The sequence below is a fragment of the Xyrauchen texanus genome, chromosome 2 (assembly GCF_025860055.1).
Source record: "Xyrauchen texanus isolate HMW12.3.18 chromosome 2, RBS_HiC_50CHRs, whole genome shotgun sequence".
NCBI classification, from domain to species: Eukaryota; Metazoa; Chordata; class Actinopteri; order Cypriniformes; family Catostomidae; genus Xyrauchen; species Xyrauchen texanus.
The window spans coordinates 19,165,361-19,186,080 of NC_068277.1; the positions used below are offsets into that span (position 1 = coordinate 19,165,361).

The 20,720-nt window shown below is 36.7% G+C and overlaps 1 protein-coding gene across 2 annotated transcripts; it reads left to right on the forward strand.

The window, feature by feature from the left end:
* The first annotated feature begins 1,594 nt into the window (after positions 1-1,594).
* LOC127659747 (arf-GAP domain and FG repeat-containing protein 1-like) lies at positions 1,595-19,019 on the forward strand. 2 transcript variants are annotated; one of them, XM_052149702.1, is made up of 14 exons: positions 1,595-2,402; positions 3,045-3,138; positions 7,179-7,294; positions 7,716-7,863; positions 8,346-8,460; positions 9,307-9,411; positions 9,610-9,642; positions 12,036-12,224; positions 12,382-12,499; positions 12,740-12,786; positions 13,209-13,292; positions 16,459-16,560; positions 16,780-16,850; positions 17,105-19,019. In XM_052149702.1, exons 1-14 carry the CDS (start codon positions 2,236-2,238, stop codon positions 17,150-17,152), a joined length of 1,437 nt encoding a protein of 478 aa, XP_052005662.1. In that variant the 5' UTR covers positions 1,595-2,235; the 3' UTR covers positions 17,153-19,019. The 2 variants fall into 2 exon arrangements, with proteins under 2 accessions (XP_052005662.1, XP_052005670.1); XM_052149710.1 differs by having other exon boundaries at positions 1,601-2,402; positions 12,415-12,499.
* The last annotated feature ends 1,701 nt before the right edge of the window (positions 19,020-20,720 follow it).

The following is a 20,720-nucleotide window of genomic DNA, read 5'->3' on the forward strand; positions in this document are numbered from 1 at the left end:
AATATCTACTGTTCTGAAAACGAAATCTTGTCTTAGGTCTGCGCTTTTGTTTTGGCACTGGCTATAGACGGATGACTTTGGTTGCGTTATGAACACAATAAATGTGCTTCCAGATGCCAGTTTCTTTCCCATGAAACGTTTTCAGGGAGTGTTCTCTACAAGAGTGTTTTCCAAAGTCTCTAACATTACGTGACATAATCAACTCTTTTTGTCATTAGATCTGCTACCCATCCACACTTGCCCTGGTTAAACCTGTTGTTCAAACAAAAAAAGCCCCACCTGATTACAGAGAAAGAGCAGTCAGCAGCCAAAACAGAAGTAAAAACTGCGAGAAATTAAACCGTAAAACGAGCTTTTAATGCCCCTCAGTGTATAGGCACTGCATTTGGCACATGCAAAATCATGTACAGTAAATGGTCAAGCCTGTAGACCTAAACCAGCAAGTCGTCTACTAATAACTTGATTCAAATATCTAAATATTATAGTGTTAATAAAAATCATGAAGAAATCGTTAAAAAGTTAAAATCTTAGAAATTGTCCTGTTCATATTTAACTCCAAATCAACAATATATATATATATATATATATATATATATATATATATATATATATATATATATATATATATATATATATATATATTGTATAAAGAAATTAAAGCCTACTTAGGACCATTTAGTTAGTTAATGTGCTTGGGACATTATTTTTAGGACACTTAAAGTGATAGTTCACCCAACAGTTATATTATTTATTGATTTATTATTTACACACCCTCATGCCATCCCAGATGTGAAGAAAGTCATACACATCTGTGATGCCATGAGGGTGAGTAAATGATGAGAGAATTTTCATTTTTTAGTGAACTATCCCTTTAAGCACGTTTTACATCGGGTCCTGAATGCGTTTTACTTTTACTATTCCAATTTCAATGATGATTCTGATTATTTTTTTTTTTTTATCGTATTACAGTTAAAAAATTATGCTGTTTTATAATTATGTTTAATTAAAATTAGTGAAAATGAAAGGCAGCACAAAGAGAGTACTACTATGATGTATAAACACTACAATTTAAATAATATATCATTTTTTCACGTTGCAGTATTAAGAATATCATAATGACTTTTTTTCACACTGTGATAATGAGAATTGGGGGTTAAGTGTCATGAAACTTATGTTAAAAATCAGAATGAGCCAAAAGTAGGCTTCATTTTCTATATGCAAAATAACATTTCTTATTTATTGGAGTAAAATAGGACAAGGGAATATTCTTGACAGGTTTGGTGAGAATGACCCTCTTGGGTATTTGGAGAAATTTCTACCTCTGGTGGTAGGTGTGTGCCATTGCAGTGCATACTGCAAGACCAGGAACCAGGCCAAAATTACATCAGTATAACTGGTGGGATTAATCAGATTAAACACAAGGATGTGTCAACAGAATGCACATACTTGAAATTAATATTATAGTGCTGTAGAATAGCTTATTTTGCTCTTTTTTCAACAGTTAGCGTTTGAGGTATCTGAAAATCATTTCATGCAAAGAGTTAATAAACACACGGAGGACAAATTTTTTTTTTCAAACGTCATACAGAAGGGCGTGATAAAGCCTACTTTTGTCCACGATTAAAATCTCACGTTGCTGGGTTACATTGGGAAATACATAAGCACAAAATAATGGCATTAACGTCGACCACATTCCGTTTAGTCATCCTAAACAATAATAGTTAAGCAGCTTATTTCCTACTTATCCTACTGCGTTTATTCGCTTTCCGGAGGCACTGCAATCTAAATTGGCTCCATCTTCGTTTCTTTTCTCAATCCCGCCAGATTCTTGGGACGGAAAAAACGGTGCGCAGCAGCAGCACAGACTGTGTGCCGTGGACAAATTGGTCATACTGTCCATTCGAGAACTGAAGGGAATCAGCAAAGCGTTTAAAAGAAGGATACCGTGCCCATGAGTATCGTTTTTTATTTTGGCGCCCTGAAGAGAAAACTGCAGCAATGAATAAATAAACAGGGCGGTTGTAAAACTCGGGGCGGCGATTCGGCCAGTCGTGACCACGGTAGACTACGCATGTAAGATTCGTTACATGTAATTTCAAGACCAGCCGCATAGTCGCTTTCATAATGCGGGCGTGAGAAACATACGGGAGTGTAACGGCGGGGGGACTTAAGTGCAACGGAGGGCCAGAAACAGGCTTGACGGCCAGGGGGTGTGCGCGACTGTAGGGCTCCAGCATGTCGAACAGAAAGCACCGGGACAACCAGGAGATATGCTCCCGCAAGGTCCGGGAGCTCGCCCAGACGGGAGTGAACAAGCACTGCTTCGAGTGCAATCAGCCCGGAGTGACTTACATCGATATCACCGTGGGCTGCTTCGTATGCACATCATGCTCTGGAATGCTGTGAGTAATAATACGGACTACATGTGATTGGCACTATATGATATGCTATGTATACTAAATACCATCTCTAGAATTCCTAAAAACCGTTAAGCTCCATCTATCTGGAATTGTGGTTTCTACCTACTACATTTCAGTATTGCCAAGCAGTCCTCTTGAGTTACAGAAAATATGCAGATACATTGCAGAACTGCAGAACGTGTTTACATTCAACTACTTTGTCGTTTTCAGGCGTGTCCACGTCTCGCCTGTGTTACGTACCGTTTCGTCATGATTTCAGGTTTGGCATCAAAATAAGCCTCTTGTTTTCCCCATGCATGTCAGCAAACGAATGGTGCGATTCCACCGAGCGTTGCTACTTCAATTGTGCCACGATTTCAGTCTGCAACTGCACTCACGAAATGTGTGGATATCTTAAAATCTCTTGTTTTCACTAGCACTGAAGGAAAAGACACATCCATGTTTATCTGAAGGTTTTTGCAGCTTACTACCATTTTCACAGTCCCTAACGCTCTCCTATCACCTCCTGCGCCATTTATCTCACACGTTTCACCTAAATATGATTTGAAAGCGAACCCGTTGAACGTTGCACCCCGTCTCGCTTTTAACCAAGCAGTTTGTGTTTGCGGGCTTTTTCTTTTTCAGGAGAGGGCTCAACCCACCACACAGAGTTAAGTCTATTTCCATGACAACCTTCTCCCAACAGGAAGTGGAGTTTTTGCAAAACCACGGTAACGAGGTGAGTGGCAGGTCTACTCCTTTATAAGTGATGTTGTTTGAGTTGCTGTTTGAGTTTTAAAGGTGCACTCAGTAACGTTTTCCTCATTAAACTTCTAAAGACATGAATTGTAATTTTGCAATATATGTAAGATATCACACAGCCACTCATATTAAAATGAAGACTCCAATCAAATTAGTAACCTTATAAAAAGCTGTTTTATCATACATGGAGAGGGTCTGCACATGGGGGCTGCCATGTTAGAATCACATGGCCTGCTGAATACTACCAAAGTCTTTCGAGCATGTCAGTCCACTGTCGGCCATCTTTGGAACACTCTTGGTAGGCTATTTCCAGTCATGCCAGTGCAGCTCCTATCTACTTGAATGGAGAAAAGACCAACATCTAATAAATGGTTGGTCAAGAATACTATCAAAGAGCATATTTCAAATCAGCAATAAAATCTGACAATACCGGTATCACATATTGTGATTATTTACCTAATTTTAAGCTAAAAATGCAATTTTCCCGACTTGTATAGCTAATGCACAGCACGTTCAAGAGTTGATTGAATAGAAGTGGCCTGTCTCTGCTAAATTATCTATGACACTACTCACTTAAAGGTGCTGTTAGCAATTTTTTTCATGGAAAGGTATGCAAAAATGTTTCCTACTCCCTGAAAGATATTAAAGAAATAAGTGTCATGAGATATCTCACCTGTCTTTGTGACAGCTCTAGGATCTGTAAACAGCAAACAAAATTGTGTCCGCAGATAGCGGACAGTGATGCTTTCTACCTGTCAATCATTGAAGTTGCAGTGAATTATTGAGTCTTACTGCCAGCCTAATTTTTTGGCTACTAAGAGGTATTTACAAGCGGTCTGCGATTGGGCAGTTGAGAAGTCGTTCATATAGCCTTAGTAACGTATAAGTTGCAGAAAAACAAACAGTCGCTAAGTTTAAAGTTCAGTGCTAATTTTAAATGGTTAACATTAGACAATACAGGGCCCGGGTAGCTCAGCGAGTATTGACGCTGACTACCACCCATGGAGTCACGAGTTCGAATCCAGGGTGTGCTGAGTGACTCCAGCTAGGTCTCCTAAGCAACCAAATTGGCATGGGGTAACCTCCTCATAGTCACAATTAAGTGGTTCTCTCTCTCAATGGGGCACATGTTAAGTTGTGCGTAGATCGCGGAGAGTAGCATGAGTCTCCACATGATGTGAGTCTATGTGGTTTCATGCACAACAAGCCACATGATAAGATGATGTCACATATAACTTATTATTTTCTTTCCAGTACATTTATTCAGCCATTTAGTATTAATAAATAGAAAAACACAAATAGTTTTTCTACTGTCGAATTGGCAAAGTGTCAGAAGTTAGAATCACCCTAATGCCTTATCTTGAAGGTGGATAACCATCCAATCAGAAGGCATTGTCAAGCTGGTGACGTATAGACAACTTTCGTCCAATCGTTTGAGGTCTAATATCGTATATAAATACAGGGAGTTGCCGGAATACAGGTGGAAAAAAAATAATGTTTACTGCCATATTTTTAAGCCATGTTGTTCATAACAGTTGCCAGTTGAGGGCACTATTTTGCTGCTGTTGTTTTAAACAACCGTTTCTGCATGATGTTGGTCTCAATAAAGCTAATTTGCAATCTTTGGAGTGCTGGGATTTGAAAAGAGAGGACATGGCTAATTCAACAGCTCAGTCTTGACGATGTAGAATGGCTGAAATCGCTTACAGCACCTTTAATCCCTGTAACGTCCTGTTATTTTACACTTTCACTCATTAATTAATGGAATCATGGCTGACCGTGAATACAAAATTTCTAAAATGGCATCTGAATCTGAAAACTATTGCTTTTAAATGATGCTGCATCCAAGCCACTAGGTGTCATTGTAAGTCCAAGATGCCAAAAGACAAAAATTACTGAGTTCCCCTTTAAAGGCAGGAGACAGCCAGTAGCTTTTTATTTGAGGGGTCATATCATGAGAAATCACAATTTCTTTGATCTTTAGAAGCAAAAGAAAAAGAGTTCGCCATTCTCTAACAATTCAGAGTTAGAACTTCCTCCCTGGTCCAAATTTCCTACAAAAACAGCTTGTTCCGAAAACTCAATATGAGAATCACTGGGAAGCTACATTAGTGATGGGAAGATCGGATAATTTTGCTGATTTGGATTGTTGAATGGTGGTGTAGTGACTTGCTTCAATCCGGGTGGCGGAGAACAAATCTTTTGCCTCCGGATCTGATACAGTCAATCCTCGCATCTTATCACGTGGCTTGTTGAGCGCGTTTCTGCGGAGACGTAGCGTATGTGGAGGCTCACACTCTTCTCGAGTTTAACCCACAAGGTTAACACAACATGACTCTACCCAAGCTAGCAACCGGGCCAATTGGTTGCTTAGGAAGCCTGACTGGAGTCACTCAGCTCGCCCTAGATTCGAACTTGCGACTCCAGGTGTGGTAGTCTGCGTCTTTACTTGCTGAGCTGATGTAAGTAATTCAATTAAAAATGGTAATCGATTGACAGCACTAATTAAAATGTTATTAGTTCATGATCTATTGCACAGTTTTTCCACAGTGTGACAGAACTTGCCTTTCTGGCATGGAGATCTGAAAAGGGTTCAAGTATAGACAATTCTCTCTCACTCTCTGTCCAACAAACACACACATTTAATTCTTTATTTGACACCACCAGTAAAACATGGTACAGCAGATGTCAAATATTGGACGGTTCACATGTCTTAGTCAGAAGACATAGTTATACCACAAAATCGATTTGCAACCATTACCACATACTCATTTCACATACTATACTCAAGTATGGATATAGATAACAGTGCCTCTTCCAGACTGCAAGTCTTCCTATTACACACACACACACTCACACTTACACTAGCATTCACGTTACCATTTGCACTACAAGCTTCTCACAGTAAAAGCTATCTCCTCTGAATGCTTTGAGGGTGGGAACCATTGCTTGTGTAATCGGCCTTAGATACTGGTGAAAATTTTCTCTGACTCATTCCTCCTCTCTTCTATCAGTAAAGTATGTGGAGTATGAGAAGGAACAGACAGGCACATCAAATATCAACAACAGTGATAACATTAAAGTGAATGATGAATTAAAAGTACATGACCATTAATGCAAACAAATCATAGTGTGCCTGCAAAAATGGATATTGGATGCTAAAAATGTGTGCTGTTTTAACTCAGTCTGGGTATTTTTGTAATTTATGATACTGAACATGAGTCACCGTCTAATTTGTTGATATACCTCAGACACATCTTATTAGAACTAATGCCGTCAGTTGATAAAATTTTTAATCGCAGTTAATTTAATTATTTTTCATAGTTAATTGCATTAATTGCGATTCAAAGTGCCGCTTTGACCTCCACATGAAAATCAGTTGCAGTTAGGACTAGTTAAGTCTTGACGTGCCACTGTGGTAATTAAATTGTACCAGTAAATACATTAATCGTGATTGTGGTGGGCAGTGGTTGAGGCTCAGGCTTACTGACCAGAAGGTCGGGGTTCAAGCCCCAGCACCACCAAGATGCCACTGTTGCATATGCATAAATTGTGTGATTAAGGAAAAATGTATGCGTGATTGTTGTGATTAAGAAAAATGTATGCTTTAAATGTTTTAAATTAATTTAATGCGTTAACGTGTAAACTTTTACATCTCTAAATTGAACACACTGTTTTCTTGTAATGTTATAAATACTTAGGGTAAAGGATGACAGAATTTTCATTTTTGGCAGAACTATCCCTTTACTATTGATACAGAGTAAAGAGTTAACTGCAAACACAAATCCAAAGACACAAAAAAAGCTTTGTAGATAAGTGTGAACATTCTTAATTTTACATTAAATGCCTACTGTAGCAAACATCTCCTCTGAGAAGTAAAGATATAAATTTGTCATCTACTTGAGTATTGTACTCTATGCAAAATGACAATTAGTAAGCCTGTAATAGACTGTATATACATTATAAATGAGGCTTTAAAAGAAGGTTAACTGTGTTCCTGGTATGTTGGGGCTCTAGGTTGGAAGGAGGACTTGGCTCTGCACATTTGACTCAAAAGCAGATGGCTGTTTTGATGTTCGTGACATGCAGAAACTGAAAGAGTTCCTCCAGGACAAGTATGAGAGAAAGAAATGGTGAGTGGTAATTTTGTGGTCATAATGGCAGTACCTTTATATTTTAAAAGTGAATCGACCATTAAGGACAGCCATCCATTTTTCAAATTCTACATCTGGTCAATTATTTATCAGTACATGCAAGACTGATGTCTCTGCCGAACAAAAAGTGTGGTTTCCCAATCAGTGGCTATTTTCAAACCGGGATGAGCGTTTTTCAACCGCTTAACTTGATTTGCTAAAATCGAGTGATCGGTTCTCAATATCTTTCTCACCTATTTTTATTAGACGGTTGAAAAACGCCCACTGATGTTCCACAGAGACATATACTTCAGACAAGCACCCAACTATACATAATTTTTTTCTCCCTGGATCATCTACTTATGTTATCACATTACAAAAAGTACAAATATGTGATATTAACAAGAGACTGTTGTTTCAGGCATTTCACTAAAAGCAAGATTCGCAGGGATGCAGAGACGCCGTGGGGCCCAGGAGTTCAGGCTGTTCCAGCTCCATACGGATCCGCTCAGAGTCAGCCTCCACCTGGACTCCACTCCAACTCCACAGCCCGGCCCACTCGTACATTGGTGAGGAAGAAAAGAGGGAAGACCAAGAAAAAAATGAAATGAAGAAACAAATGAAATGTCTTGTTAAATGCTTTGTAATTTTATTTAAATTATTTTATAATTTAATTTAATTTTTTTTATCATTAATTTCAATGATTTTATTATTTTATATTATTTTGACATTTTTTATTGTAAGAAATAACGCCAATAAAGTCTGGAAATTAAAAAGAAATTGAATAAATCAAAAGATTTTGAGTTGTAGTGAAGCAGTTATAAAGCTGTAATTTCCCTGTAATTAACTAAACAATGAGCAGCTGTTTTATTTACTAGTTTAGCATATTCAGAGCAGTTTGACTGGGACAATAGGAGCGAAAAAGAGTTTGGTTTGAGTTGTCTGACCAGCTTAAATCACTGATCTGAAAACACTTCTCAGGCTAGGCCTAAAATGTGTCATAATGAAGATGCTGGTCTGATTTTTAATATGTATGTGTGTATTCCCACAGTCCCAGTTGTCAATATGGGACAGGGCTCCTTGTGTGTCTCCAGCTGATAGCCGTCCAGAGGTGTTTACTGCCAGACCAACTCGCTCACAGAGCTTCAGAGACCATCCCATTAAAGGTACTGTTTTCACTCTCTCCTTTCTACCTGTCCTCTCTTACTTTCCCCTTCATCTTTCTCCTCTCTTTTTTCTTTTTTCTCTCTTTCCTTGTAATATTTTCTCTGGACAGAATTTGCTATGGTGTTATAATGATACAGAGGTTGAATCAGATGTTAATGCCATGATTCTTTGTTATGTTGGTGGTTGAAATTAAATACTTTTGATAAATTGACATTATGTAACTTGCTATACTCCATCTTAAACTATTTTAAACAGCAGTTTATCCATTCTTTTATAATTATTCTGTTTGTGGCTTTAATGACCTTATATTTATTGAGAGACTATTTGAAATATTAAAAAAATGCATTTGTCACAGTGTAGGCAAAAAGTGTTTGAAAATTCGAAAAACTTAAAAGAAACAGTGTCTAGTTACAGGACCTAAAATTGACACATTACCTTCTACTCTACATTAAATAAATATATAAAATACATTTTAACCTAAAATATTGATGTTGATAATAAAAGTCTATGGACATGTTATGCATTAACTTTCCATATACTTCTAAGAATACCATAGTTTTACCATGGTAAATGTCCATAAAATGGATTATATTAACATGTTCCATGGTAAAAACATTGTATTTTTGTGTCAAATCCTCGTCTTTCCTCCTCCCCACTCCTCTTTCTTCACATTTTCTCCACTATGATGTCTCATATACAGTACCTCCTTATTCTCATTATTATTATCACAGAAGTACTGTATCGTGAGTCATCATTGGACTGTGATTTAATCTTTTATTAAAATTTTCTCATTTTTGTATCTATTCATCTTTTCTACTGTCTGATTGTCTCTCTCTTTTTTTAAGACACATTGTTAAGTGGAGTGGAGAGACAGAGACCAGGGACAATTTCTTCAGGATTAGGACACCAGAGTCACCTCTCCTCCTTCCCCGCCCTTCCACGTCCTTCAGGTACACAAAGACAAATACACAGTTTTTTGGATGCACATTTGCATGCATTGTGTTTCCATACAATAATGTTAGTATCTGTGAAAAATATCTAAAATCTTGTAACCTTGAAAAAAACATTGCCCGGTAAGTTGCCTTGATTCGCCATTGTGCCACAGTAGTACTGTTTTATTTGATGTCCCTTTATGCTTTCTCCCATAGCAAGTTGCACTTTCAAAAACAGCTTTACTTTAGGTAAGTTGCATATTCGTATGTGTGATTATGAATGATATGCAATGCAGATATTTCAGGTATAGCTCAGAGTATCTGGCTGCAATGCTGAGCTATGACAGGCAAATGAAAGAGTACAGATAAATATGTGTATGTGTTTGTGTATGTCAGGGAGAAAGAAAGAGAAAGAGATTGGGTAAAGCTTGATTTACTGTGTGATATAAATCCCATCTGTAACTTGTTCGCAGAATTGAACCCCCATGGAATAATGCAGTTAACAATGAACGAGTGGATAGATTGTGACTTAGATCAAGATCTTATGACCAAGCTAGTCTTGGTCATAGGTGAACACCGATTATGTGTATGGCAGCAGTTTGTGGTCACTCTATTATATAAGTCAACAAGCCTAAAGTGAAAATAAATAAATAAATCCATTCAACCTTTAACTAACTCTAGTAAGGTTCAATAAAATTATCAAAAACAATTACGTTTTTTTTTCTTTAGTTTTTGTGTAACTAGTTTTCAGTGCAACTTTGGAGGTTATTCAACTGAAATGGCTTTGGAAATCTAGACAGTTTCTAAATACCAGCAATGCCATGCTGAATTCACAGGATGCTATTGAATGTTTCCTAAATACCAGCAATGCCATGCTGAAGTCACAGGATGATATTGAATGTGTCCTGTACCTGCTCTAGCCAGCTACTTCAAAGCATTACATCACAGCTTTGCCAGGTCAAGGAGAGACAATCTGCTCTTTGATAATGAAAAAGCAAAGGCTTTAAAGTAAAGGTATATTTAGAATATAGCTCAGGCCAGTGCCAGTCTCACTTCTGTGCTCACATGTAACCTGTTGATGTGGAATAATGTGTTGGAGAATGAACCTGTAGAATATACTGGAACAAAATGGTCCTGTTATTTGTAATCGCTAGTGCTGCTCGCTCATGCAGCGGCATTGCAACATAGAACACCATTGCAAGTGCATAGCAGTCGCAGCCACCCACAACACACTAGCATTATGGTAGTGAGTTTAGCATGGGCAAGAATCTCTCACATGTTCTTCAGAAAATGTTACAATCTAGTGTATAGTGGTCTTTGTGCATGACTCATTTCTTTGAATTTAAAATGTTAAATGGAGGAAGATATAGCTGTAGGCGGAGCTCCAAACCATCAGCATAGATATAGGGAGCCCCTAACCTAATCCTTTCCCTAACCCTTTCCCTAACTGTGTATGGAAGTGACACCACCTTTTGGAGTTGTCACAACCCCCTTCTGGAGTAACCCTGCATTCTTTTGGAGATTTCACCTCCATTTGGAGATCTCCGGCCTGCAGCTATACCTACTTGAAAAAATGTAGTGGTGGTATTTTATAAATCTTAACCCACTTGTGTTGTTGAATGTCCTGCATTCAATACAGGTTGAGCTCAATTAATAGCATTTGTGGATTAATGTTGATTACCAAAAACAAATGGACTCATCCTTTCTTTTTCTTAAAAAAAAAAGAAAAACGAATTATTTACATTGGAAGTGAATGGGGCCAGTCAATAAATGCTAAAAAAGTATAACCACAAGATGTAAACAATATACCTGCTAGCATGATTTTGGTGTGATAAAATTGTCTATTAACCTTATCTGTATAAAGTTATATTCAATATTATATCTTCATATTCATGACATTGAAACCCTGTAATCCTGGTATTGGATATAACTTTACACAGAAAAGGTTAGTAAGCGATTTTATCACACCAAAATCATGTTAACAGGTATCTTGTGGAAATACTTTGGAAACACTGAGTGCATATACGTACACATTCTTACACTGATTTTGCTTAATAAGCCGGCAACACGTGTGGTCATGTGAATGCAAATAACATTCCTTTATCGGTGTAAGGGCCATAAACGGCTTATGAATAACCCGATTGACACGGGTAGATTTTTGCCTATTACGGCGATTTCACTTGCCATGTAAACACCTTACACGATGTTCTTACTGGCTCAACCAATGTGCGCACGTGTTGAGCACATGCCTCTTCATAGTTCGACGTCAAAAGATGTAAAAAAAAACGTGATTATTTCAAATGTGATGGAAATGCAGATTTCTTGCATTTTCAATTTTTTTAAATAAGCTGATTTTAGAGAGTAATCAGCATATTGGTGTGCATGTAAATGGGCTCATTGTGAATTTTAGCGCTATTGGACTGGCCCCATTCACTCCCATTGTAAGTGCCTTTCTGTAACCACTTTTACTTTTTAATAAACAAGGGGTGAAATAATTTTTTGTGGTTATCAACATTATGCCACAAATGCTGTTGATTGAGCTTAACTTGTATTGAACCTTGAAATCACATTAGCATGCATCTCATTTGCATTTAAGGCATAATTACTGATTGCATCCAGACTCACCTCTCTGATTGATTTAGGTCGCACTCTGTCAACTGGGGGTGGAGCTCCATTTAGACCCTTCCCTAAATCACTGAGTTTGGACTTTGGTGGTCTAAGCCACGCCCACAACCCTCTAAGTTCTGCTTCTCTGCCCCCTGTCACTCAGGATAAGTATGCAGCCTTGTCACAGCTTGACAAGGTGTTCCCGGACAACACAACTGTCACAGGTAAGGCATAAGGATATAGGTATATGTATGACTTTTTCTAATAAAATGATAAGGCAATAAAGAGCATGGGTCAAACAAAATCTCAATATAAGAGACAATATAAAACTTTCTGAATCTGTTGCTTTTTTGTTTCTATATTTGTTTATGTTTTTCACAGATGAGCCAATTTGTTCTTATAAACTTTTTGTAGCTATTTCAACAACTCCCTCTGATGGACCCCCTCAGTATAGCACCCTCTTTGGAAACCGGTTACCCTCAAGTTCAACCCCTGCGAGGTAAAAGTTTTAGCTTAAGTAGGATAAGTTATCTCACATCAGCTAAACTAAATAGCAAATAGTTATCCTCCAATCTGGATTACTAGTAAGATGTTTGCTGATGGTTTATTGATGTGCATTTTTGTGAACTGCTTCTGCGATGTCTTTTTTTTTTCTTCTATGCATATTCTCTGTTTCCTTTCACTTCTCACACTCTCCTTTCTCTCTCTCTCTCTCTCTCTCTCTCTCTCTCTCCTTCAGCTCCCCATGTGTTCCAGAGGCCACCTCTGGATCTCAAACTTTTGCAAGTGAGCAATTCCGTGGTACTTTAGTTGATCAGGTTAACCAAACCACAACTGCAACATCTAAGTAGGCATGGCACTAGGCATTTACGTTTCCAATGTTTCATGTTTAAGATAATTTAAGCAGTTATTTGAAAGTAAATAATAATAATAGATTTAAATATGTTTATTTAGAGGTATTCCATTCCCCAGTGTTTTTCCCACAGAAGAGAACCTTAGCTATCTTTATGGCTTGGGTGTGACATGCAAGATCTTACAGCATGACCTCACAAAATTCTCCTTCAGAAAGTCTTTGAGTTGGTAACATCTGTAAATTCACAGTAATTAAATCAAAGCAGGGCTAAGATCCAATGTGCAATTTGTTGTGATAAGTGGCCTTCTGCACCGTGACACATAACCACACATCTCTTCTTCTCGCTCTGATTTAGATTCCCCAAACCCCTTCAATTCTACAGCCAGTTGCACCCAGTCTGTTCTGTCTCCCAGTAACCCCTTCAACAGCACATCCACAGGTAAGAGATGTACCGTATGCCCCTGCCCAGTTCATGGCTTTCAGGGCTTTCTGATTACGGGTAAATTTGCGGTTCAATACAAGAGAGAAATTTTTGCTGTCTTATGATTCAGCATTTTTTTTGGAAAGAAAAATTTGCTAAGATTAGGTTTACATTTAATAAAGCATTTAACATGATTTTACACTGATAACTTTTTACCTAAAAAATTTGATTGATGTGATAACATATAAATGAGCTGGTTTTATTCAAGTTCAAATAAATATTATTTAACTGTAATATTATTTCATTGTATCAGCGTGAATACTTTAGGTTACTCCAACAAAACTAATCTTATGGGTTACATCAGGTATAAATAGCTCCTTAAGGTTTAACAATTGCAGGTTAGCACTTTTTACAGTGTATGAACTGTGTAGAACTAAATAAAAATGTACAATTTACTCTAAGAACTTAAAACATACAATCCCCTATTGTTTCTCAACCTCAAATTAAAGAAATAGTTCACCCAAAAATGAAAATTCTCTCATAATTTACTCAGCCTCATGCCATCTCATATGTCTATGACTTTCTTTCAGAGCTGAGATATTTCTCTAAAGATTTTTAGAGGAATATCTCAGCTCTGTAGGTCCATATAATGTTAGTCAATGGTGACCAAAATTTTGAAGCTCCAAAAAACACATAAAGGCATCATAAATGTAATCCTCATGTCTCCAGTGGTTTATTCCATGTATTTTGAAGTGATGTAATTGACTTTGGATGAGAACAGACCAAAATGTAACTACTTTTTCACTGCACTTACCATTGCGGTCTCTAGGCACAATCATGATTTTAAGCTTGATTACACTTCAGTGATTACAGTGTAATCAAGCTTGAAATCATGATTGCCAAGGAGACTGCTGATGTCAAGATTTATAGAGAAAAAGGAGTTGTATTTTAGTCTGTTCTCACTCAAAACCTTTTAGATCGCTTCAGAAGACATGGATTAAGCCACTGGAGTTTTATGGATTAATTTTATGCTGACTTTATGTGCTTTTTGGAGCTTCAAAATTTTGGTCACCATTCACTTGTATTGAATGGACCTACTAAGATATTCTTCTAAAAATCTTTATTTGTGTTGTGCAGAAGAAAGTAAGGGGGCTTTCACACTTGGTTCGATTGCCTGTTCCGAACCCGAGTTCGATTGCTCCCCCCTCCCCCCTATGGACTGTGTTCACATTATATATTTGTATCCGAACCGCGGTACGCTTGCGTCATCAAGCTGCAGCTGGTGCGTAATCGTGTTGCTTGATAACCGCTGAAATGAAAAGCGCCAAATTTCAATGAATAGACTTGCTCGGTTCACATTTGTTCTTCTTTTTTTTAAACTTTGGTTTTGTTTTCAACATCAAGATACAGAAACACACTTGCGTCTGTCTGCCGCAAAAATACTGAAATCGCTCAAAAGACAGCGGGCTGTCCGCCGAAGACAATTTTTGCGAAGGCAAGCAGAAATCAGCTCTCTGCTTGCAGTGCGTGATGCGCCAATCCCGCTTCGTCAAGGTAAGTGTATACACACACACACACACACGCACGCATCGAAAGTAAACTCTTTCCGCTCATTTTGAAAGTGACGCGTGTGAGACTGACGACCACATTATACGTCATCAATAGCGGTTCACTTCCGCGGTTTGGTTCGATTGCGTTCAGCAGCGAACCGTACTGGAGTTCACATGAACCGTACCCCAGACCACCTTTTTAAGCGGACCCGAGTACGGTTCGCGGGTGCGCACCCGAGTTCGGAAGACAGCGTTCACATCATCCAAACGAACCGAACTCTGACGTCATTCGAACCGGGGTGCGCACCAAAAGTGCTAGTGTGAAAGCCCCCCAAGTCACACATCTGGGATGGCATGAGGGTGAGATAATTATGAGAGAATTTTTACTTTTGGGAGAAAAATTCCTTTAAACCTTCGATTTACCAGTGACATGTATGGAAATTTTCCTTAGGAAGGTCCATGCAGCAAGGGGTCAGCATTAATCTGATTTTGGGACACAAGCTCATAGTCACAGTATGTATTGTGAAGGATATGTTTTTACAATGCGATACATCTGACAGTAAGTACGTGGCTAAAAAGGAACCAACTTCATAAAGCAATAACTGAATGTTGAATACGTTGGTCTTCTCATTTGGACCTAATGCGAGACCTTGCCCTTTGTAAATCAAACAAAATGCTTACTCCCACAAATGCTGAAAACCCATTAGAATATCACCCAAAAAAAAAACAGTGATGTCAAATTTCAGCGTAAGAAGAGTGATTTGAAATGAGCTACTTTACTTCTTTTACTTAAGTATTTTTCTCATGAGCTACTTTACTTTTACTTAAATTTTCATTAAAGTATATTTACTTTAAATTAAGTATGATGATTGTGTACTTCCATACAGCACTCACTGATGCTTGTGTGTCTAAATATGAACAAAACCCCACAGCCATGTTCCAAATCTACATGTTTTTAAGTCTAACGTTCAATAAGCACATATAGGTGAAGTGTTTGGGTGTTAACATACATTTGGCCATGTAGTGTATTACAAACAGTCAACAGCAATGGTATACTTTATATTTACCAAGACACTTAGTACCGGGAAACAAATTCTAATACTAAGTACAGTGACATTAGGGAAACATAAGGTGACATTAAAGGTGCACACTGTATTTTTTTACACATAAACGTAAAACGTCTTAACCGTAAAAACGTTTTACTCCCATAGACATTTTTTGCAATTTTGAAACATGTATAAAATAAAGACCACTCCAGTAATATCAGTAACCTTATTAAGGCTGTTTTATTCTACATGGAGTGTCCCCTCATGTGGGCCTCCATGTTCAGATCACATAACCAGCTGAATACTATACAACAAATTTTTGTAACAGCCTTGGTATTGGACACTTTCACTCATGGATAAAATTAATCATGGCTAAATGTGTTTCTGCAATGGCATTGGTAACTGAAAACTATTACATTTGAATGATGCTGCATCCACGCCACTTGGTGTCAGTGTAAGTCCTGAGTGCACCTTTAAGGAAGACAAGAGTACACAGTAATACAACATGTCTTTCAATGTTTTCTAAAGACAGTAATACAGTCTTCTGTATAAATGACCGACTTTCTGATCTGCCTTTCTGATTAACAGATGATGCCTCCTTAGCAGTCTTTCCTCAGTCTGTCTCTTTTCCTGCACCAAACACCCAAAGTGCTTTTTCACACCAACAGTCTAGTAACCAGGAAGTGAATGGTGAGTATAGCTAGCTTAAAGCTTTAAATAAGCTTTACGACAGTGAAACTATTGTTCTTAAAATAGTTCGCTAATCAATTAAAAGAATCAGTTGGGATTTAGCCCTTAAGAAGAGTAGACCGTAGACTGAAAACTCAAGATGACTGAAGACAGGATGCCTTCTGTTGATTTGAAATGAGATGTACACTATTTTTATTCTTTTTGCTTGTTTGTTTGTAGGTTTCAGCTCATTTTCTGTCCCTGAGTCCATCCCTAAAGTCCCACGACCAATGTCTGTCAACCCTTTTACAGTAAGCATGATCCTCTTTTCATGCCAAGTGTACAAATAAAGGCGATGTAGTACGTAAGTTTGTAACTATATAACATAAATCACTTACAGGACGTAGCTAGTTTTCTTCTCAATTTCATAATTAAATGAAGTATTGTTTGGTCATATGTACACCATACCTTGTTTCTATAAGCAAACAACATGTACCTTTGTGCGTGAGGGGGTTAAGAGTCTTTATGTGGTAACTTCACTGAGTTCTTTGCTGACTTCTCTTAGGGGAATGTTTACCCTAGCAGAGGAGCATCACTGAATCCTTTCATCTAATCCTGAACCACTTCGACCTTGGAGGAAGAAGAGGAAAGAAAGAGAGTAGCAGAGAGAGCTTATTTACTTTGCCATTCCTACAGAAAATTTGAGTCTGTGTGTGTATGGGTGTTCATGTATGTTAAAATGTTTGGGTGTTTGTTAGCATTGTACATGATTATATTTGTACATGTTTTGTTATATGTATGAATGTGTGTTTGTTTGTGCCCTTTTGTACTAGATGCTAGATGCCAAGCTGTGTGAGTGTGTTTGCGTGTACATGTTTCTGTGGGTTTTGCCAAATATCAGAAGTATTTTTCTGATAGCAGGAGAACCTCAGGTGAATATGTGCTTATGAGAGCGATTAAGAATAACACACACACACATACATACACAAACACACAAGCTGCTGCTTTGACCTTGTGCTACTGCCACACAGTAGAACATCTCTTGCCAACATCCCCTTAGGCTGTGTTTACTTACATTACTTCAGCAAAGGCTGAAACAATGACGTTGACACATTACAGTAAAACAGTAGCAATTTAAGCTTCACATCATCTCACTAATGCATTTTTTTCTCAGTGCTGATTTGGTTTAAATGATGCAGATGCATGTTGTTAAGACGGCATAAATGAAACTGGCTTTTCCCCTCTAACTTGTCTATGTATGTATGCAGTTCTCTTTTCTATTTATTTTGACATTGACGTTTTTTTAAAACGTTTACAATGTATTTGTGTGTGCATTGTTGGACTGCATGCGCTTCACAAGCAGAGCAGGAAGCTGCTGAAAGTAATGCATTTTTTTAGCGATCACTGAGGGGAAAAAGCATGTTTTTAAGTGGATGGACCAAAAATTGTCTGATATTGTCACGTTTCTGTACAACATAGCAGATGTTTCATTTCAAAAAGGATTAATGTAGAATGTCTTTGTATTGAGATGTATCCATATGCATAAAGCTATCCATAACTGTTGTGTCAACGTGTATCTGATTGTCTATGTGCTGCGAATCAAACTGAATTTGCGTGTTTTGCATTTTCATGCAATATCTTTTTTACAACAGCATCATTTATATATATTATTTGAAAGTCATAATCGCATTATGAATGTATTTGCACTCTATGAACATTAGGGCTTTGAACTAAAATTAAAAGTATACATTTCACATCTTGTGTAACCTAGTTCAAATTTTAAGATTTCTGAACAGAGATGTGTGATTTTAAGCTGTAATGGGTTGGTTTAAATGACATGTCAAGCAACAGTAGCCTGTAAAAATATATTGGAAATACAGTATTTATACATTTATGTCAGTAGCCATCTAAAATTATATTAAACATACATTTTCTAATTCTGTTTTATATACTGCTTTAGAGACTACATGGAATCATTGTATCAAAAGTTATTTTTCTTTTTTTTGGTCACATCCCAAACCTTTTTAATTGAATAAAAAAAAGATAATTTGAGATGATTAGTTTGGATAATCAGACAAAAAAACTTTTGAAATGGTGACCGGTTACAGCATCTCAAAAATGCACTTTTTCATTCATATACGAGTTTTGACAAATAAGGGTGTTCGAGGTGCTTAAAAATTAGCAATCTTTTAAAAATCTTATTTAAACCACACATTGAAGTTTGTAAAAATGCAATCTTTGTGCCCAATTTGGTTTCACAAGTTTTTGAAAAACATTGATAGCATTTTCTCCAAAAAAGTAAAAGGTATTAATCATTGCACCTCTATGTTTTATTGTTTTTGTCAACATAAACAACAAAATGGCAACCTACATGCTGGTTACGTCACATGACTTTGATTTGATGGACAAAAGTTTTAATCATATTTTAGGACACAGTTGTTTCACTGCTTATTTTTAAAGAAATATTAATAAAAGATTATTCCGCACTGCTCATGCCAACATTTCTTTTTTCAAGAATTTCAGCTTTTAATGAGATTTACAGCAGATTACATTTTTTATCCCCAAAAAATATCAACAGAACTTTGAATTCAGAAATTGAAAATATGTTAATCATAAAGAGGTGTATTTTACCCTAAGAATTAAATAAAAATGTATTGATATTGTATGCCATTATATATAACTACACTGAAAAATACAGTATTTCATGGTGAAGTAAATATAGCAGAAAAGATTAAGTACTTCTGACATTGAATAAATAGGTTTAAGCATGAACTTGAAAATCTTTAGTAAATTCTACATTCAAACATGTAAAAATGAATGCTCTAGAACTAGGAAATATTATTTATGATTGTTTGTTATATTTACAATGTGTCATCATGTATCCAATCCAATAGTAGAACATTATTTGCTAATTTGAGTAAATTTCAATTTTTGAGAAAAAACTTTACTTAAATTTTCAAAGCTTTTGTTCCCAGCATGCACTGGGCTTGAATAATTAATTAGCTTGCATGGTTTCACTGTTTGCAAGTTTATTTACACTGATTTAATTGTTAATTTTGTTATGTTTGGTAACTTCTTGTTTTGTGCAGTATTAAATTCATTTTCTACTCAAGATTACTATTAAGATCAAAAGAATGATCTGCTGATTGTCACCCTCATGGTGTTTTGTGTACCAATTGTTAACATCTGTGTGCAACTCTGTAACACATTCCAACAGCCAGCAATGCAGGATAATAGTAATAATACATATAATACATTATTAAAATGTGTACACTTGCATGATTAAATAATACATAATTAAACTTTGGTTTGAATGGAAAATTCAAAACGTGACATGTTCTGATAAGATGTTTAAGTACTAGGCTATGCATTTCATATTTGTATGTAAAACCTCCCGAATTTATCAAAATGTTTAAGTAAAAATTTCTGACTTTAATCAATGTTAAATAATAAAGTTAAATAGATTTTACTTAAAGATTTACTTAGAAAAGCTGTGTGCAAAAAAAAAGGTTATCTTACTGTTTTTTTTTTTTTTCAATGTAGGAGTTGGCCTATAATATTAAGCACTATATCAGATGTTACAAATAAAAAACAGAAGAATTCATTACGAGGGCTCTTTTTTTTTTTTTTTTTTTGCCACCGCATTTGTTAATTTCGTGAGTATTTTTGTACTTTTTGCGCCATTTCCCCCTCCGAACCCCAATACATTTCTGACCCTGGTCCATATTATTTGTCTAATACCCAGCTGCAATGGACAAAATTGCCCAGCAGATGTCACAAATAAATAATCAATTTAAATACGATTCAATATAAATTCTTATAACGGGTTATCGCTTTCTTCTAGTTGATTGCTGTATTTAAATTAAATTAATTTAAATTAATTTATAACGTAGATCTATAGACTTGTGTATACTGTACAACCAAAGCCAATTGGTCTCCAATGGTTTCTGAATGTATTAGAAGGACGATAACTAACTACATACTACAGACAGTGCCTGCCTCTTTATAAAATCAAATATTTTACTCATTGCTCTACTTTCATTCCTATAATTTTTCTGCTATTAATTATACAGAGTTTAGCTGTTCCATCCTTTAAAAAGTCAAGTTTGTTTAAGGCAGCGCATGAAATACGATTCTGGCCCGTAACGTCGTGCTCTACAGCTATACCCTCTCCGCCCTCA

What these genes read in the sequence shown, in the direction of transcription:
- LOC127659747 (XM_052149702.1), top strand. Translation starts at nt 2,236, where the DNA reads ATGTCGAACAGAAAGCACCGGGACAACCAGGAGATATGCTCCCGCAAG. An exon ending in ACATCATGCTCTGGAATGCT is followed by an intron (nt 2,403 to 3,044) that starts GTGAGTAATAAT and finishes TTTCTTTTTCAG; the next exon opens with GAGAGGGCTCAACCCACCAC. An exon ending in CCCGGCCCACTCGTACATTG is followed by an intron (nt 7,864 to 8,345) that starts GTGAGGAAGAAA and finishes GTATTCCCACAG; the next exon opens with TCCCAGTTGTCAATATGGGA.